The following is a 14,898-nucleotide window of genomic DNA, read 5'->3' on the forward strand; positions in this document are numbered from 1 at the left end:
TTAAAAGGCCAGCAGGTACCGAAAAAGGTGTTGCCGGCACTGAAGACATTAATTTGGAAATTATTTCGTCACCGCAGCGGCCACGAGCGCGGGGCTACCGAGCAGGCGCGTGCACCCGAGATGCTCGTTGTAAGAGACGGCGCAGTGAGAGCTCGTTTTCACGTCCCCAGACCGATTGAGTTTGAAACAGCAACACCTCTCGGGTTACTTGAACGCACGTGCACCGGTTGTCGCAGTGATCTGGTTAATGACGTAGATTTCTTTTTCAGGGGGCATAAGAATGACATCGTTAAACTGTGCGTTCCGTGAAGATCTATCATTGCAGTGGTAGCAAAAGCACGCGTAGCACAAGTAGTCCGTCTCACTGACAGTCACTGATCTTACGGGCGTTAAACGTTCCTTCAAAGCATTTTTGTCTAGGTCGGTAACTCTGCGAAATTTTGGCTTCTTTGCAATATTTAAAGGAGTAATGACACGATTTTGAAACATCGCAAAAGGGACATTTTTTGCTTCGTTGGTATGCAGTGTCAACGCTGTCCACACAATGGAGTCGTAGAACACGTATAAATATTTTAATTTGACTTTGAAGTTTTCGTCGCTGAGCATCTGCAAGCCAGCCCCACTGCAAGGACATTATCCCGACGAGTCAAGACAGTTTCCCCGAGTTTGCGAGTTCTGCGTCCTGCATGCAGCCTAAATCGTAGAAATCACTGTCAGGGTCATTGGACGATAATTCACTCATCGTTGTTTATGTGCACCACGAGCAGATGACGGATTTGCCGCTAGTACGTCGCGAGTTTCTGTATCTCCGTGGCGTCACACTGCTATGAAACGACACTGAGACCCCCTCGATATCGAAACCGAAAGTGTTTTAAGGTGCCGCTCAATAAAATATATACGATGCATTTCCAGGCACCACAATAGTCGTTATAGGTTTCTTGACACCAGTATTTTATTTAGAGCAACAATCCGAAATTTTGTAAAATTCGTGTCAGTACTACTTTAAGCTTCTCGTGCTTCGAAAGGTAGTCTCCACAATACGCTGATTCAGCGCTATACTTTCTCGCCATGAGACGCACAGGAGGAGTAGAGTAAGAGCAAAGCACAAGAACTATCCGCACCGAATGAAGTGTGAACAGAGCACCGAACGCGCGGCCAGTTCAGGCCGTCTGCTGCCGACATCTAAGATAGACAAGCGCATCCGGTTACCGATAGTTCTGCTTTTCTTTCCTTTGACAATCCATATTTTGCTTTGCCACTGGAGCGCCACGTTCATGCTTTCCACTGATCGCAACTGGCGCAGCGCAGTTTCTCTGGCAGCAGCGTGCGTGAAGCGAGCGCTCATAGCTCCCTTAGAGAGTCTTAATCTTGCTTCTATCTCCGCCATGTTATCGGCGCCTAGCTGCGATGCGAACAGAGGGCGGATAGAATAGCGAAGCTCCAGTGCACGTGCGTTCAAGTCCCGAGAGGTGTTGCTGTTTCGAACTCAATCGGTCTTAGGACGCGAAAACGAGCTCTCACTGCGCCGTCTCTTACAACGAGCATCTCGGGTGCACGCGCGCTGCTCGGTAGCCTCGCGCTCGTGGCTGCTGCAGTGACGAAACAATTTCAAGATTAACGTCTTCAGTGCCGGCAACACCTTTTTCGGTACTGCTGGCCTTTTAATAAAAAGAAATTCAATCCTGCCTGCAATTTATACACTTGCTGGGCAAGAAGTCAGAATTGCCAATCCTTGCCTAAGGGTCTCATTAGAGGGGTCGTAACTATTAGTGCAACGACATTATGCAACATGTTTTCAATGGTTATGAAAGCTGATGTGGAGGAGAATAGGTGGACAAAGTTTAAGAAATATAAAAATGGGTTTTTTTTTAATTGTCGTCAGAAATTTCCACTGTTTGGTGTTTTCTTTAAATTAGCCCGATCATATCTCTTTACTGAAAAGTTATATAAATATAAGATTCGGCAGTGTGGTAGATAAGCATGCGAAGAACGTAATGCGCAATTTTTGTTGCTCTGCTACAACGATTTTTCGAGATAAAGACCTTCAAAGTAAAGAAAATAACGTTTCCTGGGCCAATTTTGAGGTTTTTTATCAAAACGTCTACACTACACATCAAAACTAAAAATACCTGAGCAGAAGCAAAACATGCATATATTTCGTTAAAGAAATTTCAGCTACCTAACTTTAATATATTTTGTGCAATTCATAACGAAAGTTGGCCAAAACAGCAGAGCGGATGAGCGCTCCACACCACCTCTTCGTCATTATTGATTTCCTGTTCATCGAAAAAATTTTTGGCGGCAAAACAAAATTGCGGTTCTCTTCTTTCAACTCATCAGGCAATAATATAAAATTTTGAAATAAATTTGAGAGGTCGACCAGCCATCGATTGTTCAATCTTACGTGGAATCACCCAGCAGCGCTCGGCTCAAGCCGCGCCGCAGTGTTTCAAAATCTTCGCGATTGTTTCAGATCGCTCTGTTAGAATTACGCACGAATCCCAGCCACGGCGGCCACATTTCGATGGAGGCGTAATGTTTGAGGCCCGTGTACATAGATTTAGGTGCACGTTAAAGCACCCCAGGTGATCGAAATTTCCGGAGCCCTCCACTACGGCGTCCATCAATCATATCGTGGTTTTGGGATGTAAAACCGCAACAATTATTATTGAAATTATACGCAGGACGCGAGCACTGTAGTTCATTCGGTAGCTTACGTGAGCACCAGCTGTAACCAGCGGTAAATGTGACCACGCGTTCCGCCGATGATTGGAACACCGAAGGCCAACGACATTTATTGCCGCTATCAGTGTACAGTGTGCTTCACTTGTACTTTGACTTAGTTTTCTGGGCATAAGTTTGCCCAATGAGCAGATTCGTCTCTACCAGAGTGACTGCCGCCTTCTTCATCGTCACCACCAGTGACATACAATAGGTAGTAGGTATTTCTAGGGTGGACCTGTTCTCTCGTTGAAGAAAATTGTTGAAAGATTGCACATTAGTGCGTATATGATAACGAACGCTTTACGCCAGCAGATAAGTAGAACATGAAAAGTCATTGCAGTTTTATGAGCTATACGTATACACAATGCGTCACGAAAAATGTCGCTAGCAACGTTGTTGGCTGTACACCGGTGATTCGGTATTGCATAAACGGTCTTTTAGGCAGAAGGTAAAACTCCACATCGGTATTTGCGCCATCGTGCGAAGGTTCTTATTGAAGTTCTTGTTAGTAGATGGCGACCCGCTAGCTGGTCGGCAAGCTGAGCAGTGACTCTCATCAATTACAAAAACGACAAACAAGAGCCGCTGTCAGTGAAGAGCTGCCCTGTTAAGTAGCCAAAACAAACCCCAATAAATTCTGTCGCAAGTAAACTAATGCACTTTGAGCAAGAAGGACAAATCTTTTGAGGTACTCAGACATTTCATTAAAATGAAACAAAGTTGGTCACAATAAAGAAATTTCCAGCAAACCTTTTCGTGCATGGGCGTTCGCTACTACATTACGGGATCTACAATAACAAATTGCGAATGTATCGAAGTATCTTAAGATACAATTGGCAAGTTCGTATCGGATACAATTATTCCAGTAGTATCTTGTATCTGTATCTCAATACTTCTTGCCTGAGTATCTTGTATCGTATCGCGATACAATTTCAAAGTATCTTTGCCCAGCCCTGGCCAACGGCAAGGCTTGGATGACCCAGGAGCTGTTCACAGATTGGCTCCAAATCTTATGAGGAAATGTTGATGCAGAAGTGCTGTGTCGTCCACATTTTGGACAATGCACAGCTCACAATGTACAGCCAAAGCTGGACAGCTGTGAACTAGAAGTTCCTTCTGGCCAACACCACCGCTAAAGAGCAGCTGCTGAATCAGGGTGTCATCGCAACCTCTCAAGGTGCTCTACAAGAAGCGCATATGAAAGAAAGTTCTGCTGCATTTGCAGTGGAAGAAGCCCCTCAAAGTGGACTTGAGAGCTGCAATAGACATAGTCACGGCTTCTTGGTGGCAAGTTACGCCATCTACCATCAAGAAATGCTTTGAAAAGTAGGCTTCATTCGCAATCGTGGTACAATGTGCCCGTTGATGACGGCGATGACCAACCAGTGAGTGTGGACGAGGTATGGTCTGATTTGGTCACTAACCACATTGTAACTGAAAGCGATACTTTCGAGGACTTTTGGAAGACAATCGATGACAATGTGGATGTGTGTGAAAAGGCTGCAATTGATGAAACAACATCGCAGTGGTCTGGGGTGACGAAGACGCGGCTGCGCTTGGAGTCAGTGCCTGTTGAGGATGCCACCACATTCCAGATATGTCGCACCAACGAGGCACTTGAGTACCTAAACAAACTGAAAGTGTTTTGCGCTGCAAACAACTCACTGAGGAGGCACTCCAACAATGTGCTGCTGAGGACAAGGACCAAGGCCAAGGCCTTAAAAAGCAGCGCCGAGCAAATACTAACAGCATTTTTTCACTCACAGTGAGATTAAAGGTGCTTCTTGAATCTGCTTTGTTTTTGTCTGCTTCACATAAAGGTCGTTTGAAACAAGCTATTCCTGGGGTATGCACAGACAGGTAACCCTTCACGCTTATCAATAGATATGAATGCTTCCGCCGCCTTATGCGATCGGCACATACACGTGCTGCTCGGCCTACATGTTTTGAACATAGATGACCTTGAGAATTGTTGTTTGGTCACCACTTCCGGCGATCTATGTTATAAGCGGTCTACACTGTATCTGACCATCGATACTCACATGCATTCACTTTTGCACTGCACCATGTACTCACGTTAAATATTGGAGTGCATTTCTTGCTGGCTCCTTGAACAGGCCATCAAATTGATCTCGTGCCCACTGGAAAGAAAAAAAATCTTGCTCACTTTTTAATACAGTATGAAACAAAATATCAACATTTAATTGGTGCAGCAGATGAGCAAGGTACTTGTATGTCCAACTTTAATGGTATCAATGCACAAAGTTTTTCGTATGTGTGCTTTATGACAGTGCTGCTCGAGACGGTGTGGAAGAGAAAAGGAAGCAAAGACGATGCCAAAGTGTGAGAGTGGTGCAAGGCGCACATTGCTTTGTGGTCGGTGCTCGACAGGACACGGCCTAGATGCGCTGCCTTGGGCCCTCAATTAATTGGGCCAAGACTACGGAGATGCCTGTCGTCTCCTGCAGATTGAAATTGAAGTGGGCCGGCACTCATGGAGAACCCCGGCTTCGATCTCTATCCAATCGTGCATGCTGAAACGGGCCGTCCGTTAAGACAACGATTACAAATACCACCCGAGTACAATGATGTGCTTTACGTGGTGATCTTATTCCATGTGTTCTCTAAAGCAGATGGCTATTGATGTGGTTCATTGTATTAGGTCTGCTGCTGCATCATTTAGCCTAATTAGAGCGATCTGAGTAGTGCTGTTGAGAGGTGGAAACAATACAGAATTTTATTGTAGATAGGTTTTGGTTTTTTAATGTTTGTTAACCCAATAATCTTATACTACTAAACGCTTGATCAGCTCATGACATTTCAATCACTGTCTTGCTTTCAGGAAATTCGCCCTCAGAACCATAAGCCATCGCTAAATTACGATTCCGACCATAGTAACAATGCTTGCAGCTGCCACCAATTCTGGCACACTTCGACAAGAACGCTGATAAAGCAATACACACCAGCGTAAGCTGCGTAGGACTTGGCACTGTAACTGTACAAAGGACAGATGGTCCTCGCTTATGCTAGCCGGCTGCTGTCCAAAGTCATGCAAATTATTCAACAAAAGAAAGAGGTGCCTTGCCATCATCTGGGCTACATCGAAGTTTCACCCCTACCAGTGCCTCCTTTATTTTTTCTGTGCCTGGGCGAACGCTCTCCTCGGGCCGTCGAGCGCGTGCTCCGCGTTCGTTCGCCGCTGCCGCGTGGTGGCGCTGTGCAAGTAGACTGCGGGAAGCTGGCGCTGAACGGCCGCGCGTATCACGAAGCTCACGAATTCATGTTTGCATCTGAGTTTAATTGCATTTGTGCTTCTTGCAGGCTTTCACAGGTACAGGAGATGGAAAGAAACACGAACACAGCGGCACGCTGTTTTCATCACGCTCTAACCGTGGTGGCAATAAAAAGATGCTAGATGGTCTTTATTGTGTCATGGATGACGTCGTCTTTTCATCAATCATCCAGGCTATAACCACTTGAAAATAAATGCGAAACAGCAAAGAATGCAGATGCCGCATGTTCGCGTGTCTTTTCCATCCCCGCTGTACATATCCCGCAGGCAGTCTGTCAGGCCGTGCTGCCGGTTCGATACTTGCACTCGAGTTTGATAGTATTCGCGTTTTATTTTATATTTCAGGCTATTGCAAATACGCCAATGTCTTAGTGTGTCATCCTGTTGTGTTCCACTCTACAAATGGAACATAAAGAAATCACGATTGTCTTTTTTTTACAGGGTCCCTTATGCATTCATCTAAGACGACTGAAAGGCGAAAGCCATCTTCTTCTTTTTCTTCCAGTCAATGTATTGAACATTCCCTGCCTCCCTTCAAGATATTTCTGCACCTAACGTAGTTTTCTTACAGCCTCAAGGATCGGAGGCAGTGCAAGCTTTCTGCACATCAGCGGAGGCATGCACTGCCTCCGAGATCGGCCCATTTTGACCAAGCGAAGATGTAATACGACAGAGGTTCACACGATGATGTCACAAAATTTTATAATCTGTGACGTCTAGGCTTGTGTGAATATTCGAGCACTTCGAATTCGCTTCGAAGCAAATTTAAATTCCAGAAAATTTCGAAGTATTCGAAATGAACGAATAGACATATATAAACTGCATGTAACCCTTTGTAAAGGCGGTTTTCACTGCAGTGGAGGTGTGCTATACGGTGATTACACAATTCCAGGAGAAATTTGCACTGCCGCGAAGGCCCACTTCAAGGTTAAATGAATATACAGTAAAACCTCACTAATTCAAAGTGACTGGGACTGTGAAAAATCTAATTAGGCGGGTTTTCGAGTTAACCAAACATACAAAAGGTTGGATGCAAGGAAGTAATCAGAGGTGGTCGTTTGCTGTGCCTGCTAGTTTGCAGCTACAAAGTTTGTGTTTTCCAGCAATACCTGGTCCCAATTTTGCCGCTAAACCGAGGAAACGGCGTGCTTCGCTGCTGCCAGCGCAAAAAGAAAAGAAAAAGAAAGAAAAAAAAAAAAACGGTCTCGTGGTCAACTGAAATGGGTGCCTGCGGAAAAGAAGACGTGCTTCGCTGCAACACAGTGGTGACACGCGGGCAGCTTGTCACTGCTCCTCGCAGCGTCAGCGTGCCATGATGCGACCATTCGCCCATTCTTTCTGGTAAAATAAAGAATTTAATAATGACCAGTGAGACGGAATTCGTGATGTGTTCTGGGTGGAAAAGATGATCATTGAAGTTTTCGAAGTAGGCATTGCAGGCAAGTACTCCGCCAGCAGTGCAAGTGCGCAAATTGCCGGAACAACCGCCAATCGGAGGTTCGCATACATCGCGAATACTGTCAGACCGTCCTTTAATAATTTTCTATTTTCCCAGAAAGAATGGGTAAATCATGACGCGCTGATGTTGCGAGAAGCATGCGTCATGCTGTCCGCATGTCACCGCAGTGTTGCAGTGAAGCACGTCTTATTTTCCGCAGGCACACATTTCAGCTGACCACGAGACAGCCTTTGTTTTTTTTTTTTTATTGAGCTGGCAGCAGCGAGGCTGGGATGCTTCACTTGTCACTCATTAGTATCGCTACATTGCATTGCCTTGTGGCTCCTAAGGGACATCGTTTCTGCGGATTTGCGGCTAAATCCTGCTATTACTCAAAGTTGCTTCCACTTCCCTTTGAACCAAAAAGAATGACATATGCATATGCCTTGTTTCAACTTTAAAAATATTACGCTGGTTAGTTGGGTCCTAACAAATATGCTCATTTTTCTTATATGTGATATAAACTATTCGAATTCACTTCGACCAAATCACTATTCGCTTCGAATTCGCTTCGGACCTAAAATTTACTATTCGCACAAGCCTAGTGACGTCATATGATCACGTCATCACGTAATTATTTTTTGCATCACTCGTGCTGATGCTGCCGATGGTCAATTTTTGTGTTTGATGAAGCATCTAAGGCTTTTGCCTTAATACAATGTTCAGCTGTCGTTCCATGAATTTTGAACTGCCGCTGGTGTTCGGTAGAGGTGGCTTACAGCAATTAGGCGGGATAACTGGTCTCCTAATACATCTTCAAACTACACTAGAATATACAGCTGTCGTTTACGACGCGAAGATTTCATAGAATATAAGAAGCGGTGCTTAAGAAGGATGCAGTAGCGTCACTCTTTGCAGACTACCCTTCGCGTTTGCAGCCCAAGGTAACAACTGAACCAAGCATGGCAAGTATCCCTAAATGTGACTGTGTTGCGTCCGAACAGTCAACGAATGCACGTAGTACCACTAGCAACACTGCCTCACAATCGCTGCCATGTGCATGCAGCGCTGACATTAGGTCCCGAAGCTGAAAAATCGGAGCCCATGGACACCGCATTCACTACCGGCAAAACAACCGACAATCATGTACAGTGTCACAATAAATGAGTGCACAAGGCTGAGCAGGCTGCCCCATGCGACAAAAGCGTCCATGTCGACAGCCATTTGGCCTCTTGTTAGTGAAACAAGACAGCCATTTATTAGTGAAATTCGTCACAAGCTCCTTAGGCGAGTCATCGGACAAGTTGGAGGGTGACGAGCGCTCACCCGAAGACAAAGACGCTATTTTGACTGTGAGGTGCATGTAAAAGGTGCGACGTTTTCACACGTGCAAAAACGTGAAATGACACTGCGTAAAGTAAAACAAATATAAATTTTATATCTGCTTGGTGCATGCTACACCTCTTTTCAAACAGTGTCCAGTAGAAAATAGAGCAATGCTGTTTTTTTATTCTCACGCAGAAACAGAGACGCAATTGTGGGGCTACATTCTTCAGTGGTAGCACACATATAGTTTGGCTCTGCAGCCTTCTCTTCATTGCCAAGAAAAGTTGTCTATGAGTATAGAATGATAGTAGACAGCTTGTTTTTTGTTTCATTTAGGCTCGCTAGATGATCATGTGCTTAAAGTCCATTGTTTTCAGTTTACCAGCGCCATTTCGGAGCAGGTCCGGAGCAGTTACTAACAAAAATTACAGTTTGGAGCAGCATGGAGCAGCATTTCTCTTTTGGATCAGTTTGGAGCAATTGGAGCAGCACTCCCATCACTGTGTTGGCTAGCAAACCTGACCCTTCAGGTCGCCTAGCACAATGGAGTTTCAGATATTGGGAATTTGATATCACCATTGTTTACAAGTCCGGACAAAAGCACTCCGATGCCAACTGCTTCTCCCGTGCATCTGTTGACCTGCCACGATCTCGATGAAGACAGCCTCTTAGGCCCACAATAGCTGACGACTTCGCCGAACAGCGATGCGATCCGGAACTGGGAAGCCTGGAAGACTACTTGAAAGGCAAGAAAGCCATTGTCCCTAAAGTATTTAGGTGAGGATTGCCATAGTTTTTTTTGTGAAACGATGTTCTCCTAAAAAGTTCTCGCAAGTCCACGTCAACTGCAGTCAACGTCCGGGACTCCTTAGGGACTGTGAAATTGTACGAAAAATCAGGCAGTCCAAAAAAATGAATTCATGCGCTCAAGCGGTCAAATCGCCACAGCCACATCCAAAATAGCTTTAATGCATCCCAGTACACTTATTAGGCATTTTTGTGCACACCAAAATAAATCCCATTCTGAACCTGCAATTTGGGCAGAAAGTCTAAAAAATTGGACGCCAAAAAGTTTCAGCGTCTGAAACTTCAAACGTTCTTATTCGCATTCAAAATGAAATCCAGGGCGGGCTGCAATGTTAGGCAACACTGGAAAGCTGGCGGCAACAAGGAGGTCCATGAGCGGATTGTTGTTGCTGGAAATACCGTTTTTCCTAGATTGTGATGTGAAAATGTGGTGTTTTGTCGAAGATGAGAGTGTACTTGCTGCCGAGTACACCATTTTGGTTGTCGCGAAGGACAAGATTGATGATAAAATAAATGTTGTTGCACTGTTTGTGTAAACGTCTGGCATGAATTCGGACGCACAAGAGATCCCAGTGCGGCTGCGAAGTGTTTTTGTTGAGCCTGTGATCTCCGATTGCCAATCCTCCTGCACTGCTAACTTTTTAGCGAAGTGCAAACGTGTATCAGCTGTTCTCATCTACTGCTAGGTAAGTTCTGCTGCGCTGTCACGGGCTGTGTCAATCAGCAAGGCAGACACTGTTCGGCAGTGTTCTGAAGGTACGTGGGCTAACGCACTCGGTAGTTGCCCATTGGTATCGTTTATCAAATGCTGATTGCCTAGAGCATCACGGCGACACATCAGCATTTTGCAGCGACTTTGTCGGCCGGTTACTTCGTCGCGTTCATGTATAAATGTGTTCAAATCCAAATAATGAGGCGGTGATGGTACACCGAGCGAAATAATGTTTCGTGTACTAGAAGAGGTGGAGAGAAACAATGACTACTAACTGCTGAAAAAATGATCCCAGGAAACTTGTTCATGATTTTTTGCAATGCGCATAGCCTTATTGATTTGTCTGTTTGTGCATGTGTGTGTCAGCTGATCCACATACGTGAGCGGAATTGTGGTGCCCGCAAATTCTTCTGCTTACCTGATGCTACAGCAGTGTATCGTTATAGGTAGGTGTAAATTCGCCCTTTTCTGCTGCCTGAACCCTGCGATGAGACATCGGGCAGGCTATACCAATGTTCCTCAAATCAAGGAAATCGAGCACGCAACATCTAAAGAGCAAGGCTCAAAGCTACTATACGTCATAATATAGCAAGCATCTCAGGCCTACCTCGCCGCCACGCAGCAGGCACGCTGACCTCAACACTACGAAGATTTAGATTTCGCCCGCTGCTGTGGCACATTGGTTACGGTGCTTGGATGCTCACGCGAAAGACGCGGTGTCGATCCCAGTTGCAGCGGTCGCATCTTTATGGGGGTGAAATGCTAGAGGCATGCGTACTGTGCAATTTCAGAAGCCCCAGCTGGTCAAGATTATCCGGAGCCATACACTACGGCGTCTCTCGTAGCTTGTATCACTTCGTAACGTTCCCACGAATCGATTCCAATTCACTCCTGCTGTGTTATCCTTAGGATTCGTTGATGCCGTTCGAAGAGTGAAACAAATTTTTAGCACTGCGGCATAATACTTGTTGCTGAAGTGCCGAGAACAAACAACCATCGTCGGAGTAATTTTGCTGATGCAGAGGTTGGTTATTTACACCGTTCTTCACGGTTCACTAAAAAAATGAAAGCTCGTGAAAAGATACTATCCCGCTTTTCTGCCTCGCTGATGTGCATATCGAAACACAGAAAACCTGCTTCGCAACACATTTTTTTTCTTTGCTGACAACGAATCCATCTGCCAGAATTGCTACCGCACGTGCGAAAGTGAATGTTGTCCGCTATACAGACCTCAATAGCCTGTTTTGCGCTCTCTCCGCTAGGTGGCGCATTGGCTCAAATTATTCGTGAATAAATTGACATTTATGGGGCTTGCAATGGTGCTGCTAAAATGTCGGAATTTTCAAGCATGTGAAAAAAACCAGGAGTTGACTGTACCTTCTCATCGTACCCTGGGCATTGCAGCCAGATGTTCTGCAGACCCTTTATAATTACCCAACAGCTGGACACCTACGTATTTTCCCGGATACACGAAAAGTACTACAGGCCACGCCTTACTGCCTATGTCACTCGTTATGTGAGGACATGCCGGGACTTTCAGCAATTCAGGACACTGCCGACAAGGCCAGCGGGATTTCTTCAGCCAATCAAACCACCACACTGACCCTTCCAGCACATCGGGATGGACTTGCTGGGGCCATTTCCGACCTATGGACTACTTCACCCGCTACACCAAAACCAGTGCCCTACTGCCGAGGTGGTGAAGTTCTTCATTCGAGAACATTCTGCTGCATCATGGCTCCAAAAACATCCTCACCACAGACAAGGGTACGGCTAAACAGCAAACCTAACGCAAGCAGCCTTGCAAAAGAGCCAGACCAGTCACCAAAGGACAACTGCCTAAAACTACCACACGCAGACAAATGACCTCACCGAACGTCTCAATAAAACCCTTGCCAATATGCTGGCAATGTAAATCGATGTCAAGCACAAGACTTGGGACGCTATTCTTTCACACATAACCTTTCCTTACAATACGGCAGTGCAAAAAAACAAGGCACGCGACGCTGTTCAAGCTGGTTTATGCAAGCAGCTCAGCAGCAACGCTTGATGCCATACTGCCGACATCAGCAACTAGGACAATTTTGACGTTGAAGTCTACCTTCAGCACGGCGAAGACAATTTGCCCGTCTGCGCATTAACAAGCAGATGATCAATAGCCATTGTTACAACCTTCAACGACGCTTCGTGGAATACCAGCCCGGCAACTGTATTTGGGTCTGGATGCTGATACACTGATGTGGCCATAGTGAGAAACTTCTTGGCGATACTTTGGGCCATGCAAAGTACTACAACGTGTCGACGCGCTGGGCTACGAGGTCATCCCAGACGGCATTATGCGCTCTCGTGGTGCTGCACACAACATGAAGTCGTCCTCGTCGTGAGTCTTAAGCCATTTGAAGCACTTTAATAAATCCGAAGGATGTTTTTGTGTGCTTTGTTATCGTTTTTCTTTGTGAATGCGCTTTTTCACTTCCACGTTCTGTTTTAGGCATCGAGACGCTTTTCTTTTTCATAGGGAGACATTGTCATGTGCGATAATTTTTGTACTTTTATGCGCCCAGCCAGCCACATTTGTAACCACCACTTGGCACAAGCCACACCACAATGTTTGGGAAAGTTTGTGATTGCTTTAGACTGTTCTGTTAAGATTATGTGGACGTCGCATAGAGCCGAGTTCATTGTGGATTTAACGCAAGCATCAGCAATAGAGTATTTTAGTTTGACGTTTTTACTGTCCGCTCTGAGTTAGCTCGCTAAGCTGTAGCGGAGCAGCGGACGATTTTCTCATTTTGGTTGTCCGTTTTCCGCTCCCAAGCGGACCTTTCGCAGTTGCAATGCTCTCTGGCCAAGCTGAGCCTCTTAAAGTAAAATGAGAAACAGCTTAGTCACTTTTTCAAAGTAAAACAAATACGTATAATTCACTTGTTCACGCAGTATTCACACATGCGCATGCGTTACCAGTCCATATAGAAAAAATAAATAAATAAAGTGTCAACTTTAAGATAGCCACGCGACAGTAAGTGCTGTAGCATTCCAGATCCACTCCAATCCGTTTGGACGCCAACACAGCAGCTATGTTTTCATCAGCTGTGGCATCTTGTCTACTTCGTGTCACTTTCCTTAATTCGACGACTCAATTCCCTAGCAAAAATACCAATAGGATTTCCTATTGGTCCAATAGGAAATCGCTATTGGTTCTATAGGACATCTATTGGAGCTGTATTGGTTGTATAAGACTTCTATGGGTACCAATAGACACCAACAGCCACCACCTATTTGTGTCTTATTGGACCAATAGAAGTTGTATTGGTCAAATAGGGGCTGCCTTTTGGTGTCTTATTGGACCAATAGGAGTTGTATTGGTCAAATCGGTGCTGCCTATCGGTGACTTATTGGGCAAATAGAAGTTGTATTGGTCAAATAAGTACTCCTATTGGTTTCTTAATGTACTAACAGAAGATGTATAAGGCCAACAGGAGTTTTATTGTTCAAACAGCTACCGCCTATAGGTAGCTGTTTATAACATCTTATGACTGATTGAGCGCGTCGGACCCGATCCCGATCAAATTTCTTGATCATGATTGGCTATATTATACGCAAGCTGCAGACGGGATCAATTCACTTTTGATAAGTCTGATCCCGATTGAGCTTAATCGTACACCGTGAGACACCATGTGCAGTTAGCAACTCACGCGACTAAAAGAGTTATATAAAAAGGCTGCGTGTCGACCACGGCGGTACGGTGTCTCCGTACATGCCGTGCGGTAAACGGGCACTATAGTAAAACACGCTAAAGAAGAACTTGCGAAGGAATTGACAACACAGACACCACAGAATAATAATAAAGAAACCGCCATGAGATCACAACCGGCATAGAACCAGCCAGGTGACAAACAAAAAAAAAAAGTGAGACGGTGCGCGGCGTGGCGACGCTGCATGTGTGAACATTTTTTTTTACACGTTCCTTGGTTAAGCAGGCTAAGCCATGTGCTAAGCTTTAAGATAAGCTTTGGACAATATGTAAAGTTTATTACTATTTATGCTAAGCAATATAAGTAGTGCTGTAAAGATACAAGAGAAAATCTGCAAACGCGACCGACCGTGCGTTTGGCGCGCCATCCGCGCTCGGCCGATACGAAGACAAGCCCAGCCTGCGGCCAAGCTAAGCCAAAACGTTGTGTCTGTCGCCCTAGCGCGCGCTTTGTGTGATCTCGATGCTTCATGTAAGCCTGCTTACACGATGTTTGCTTTAGTGTGCTTCCGCGACGATAACGTGAAGACTGTGTTCAGCGTGCACCAGATGGAGACGTTCTGAGCCATAAATGTCTTGGATTTCGACCGATTTCGACCGATTTCGACTCTACAAAGTGGCACCAAGAATAATGGCAAGACGAGCAACAAGGCCCATGTGCTCCGATTGTTTGGTGAGTTAAGTGGGCATGGTAGCTAGTTACTCCTATTTAGTATTTATTTGATATCACCTTTTTTTTGTATTCAAATTTGTGACGAAGCTGAAAGGTCGGGAAAACAAGTCCCTCGTCCTTTGTCTCCGGTATTTGATGACAGCGAGACCAGCGACGCCTCGATTGCAAGTCC

The 14,898-nt window shown here is 45.3% G+C and overlaps 1 protein-coding gene across 1 annotated transcript in view; it reads right to left on the minus strand.

Moving 5' to 3' along the window:
- Nucleotides 1–14,898, minus strand: part of LOC119383932 (ubiquitin-like modifier-activating enzyme 1) — a 233,146-nt gene that overhangs the window by 72,204 nt on the left and 146,044 nt on the right. Inside the window, exon 16 of the mRNA XM_049413008.1 lies at nucleotides 4,801–4,865. Within this exon, the coding sequence (XP_049268965.1) occupies nucleotides 4,801–4,865 (65 nt within the window). The remainder of the gene's footprint in view (nucleotides 1–4,800; nucleotides 4,866–14,898) is intronic.

The sequence above is a fragment of the Rhipicephalus sanguineus genome, chromosome 2 (assembly GCF_013339695.2).
Source record: "Rhipicephalus sanguineus isolate Rsan-2018 chromosome 2, BIME_Rsan_1.4, whole genome shotgun sequence".
Classification (NCBI taxonomy): Eukaryota; Metazoa; Arthropoda; class Arachnida; order Ixodida; family Ixodidae; genus Rhipicephalus; species Rhipicephalus sanguineus.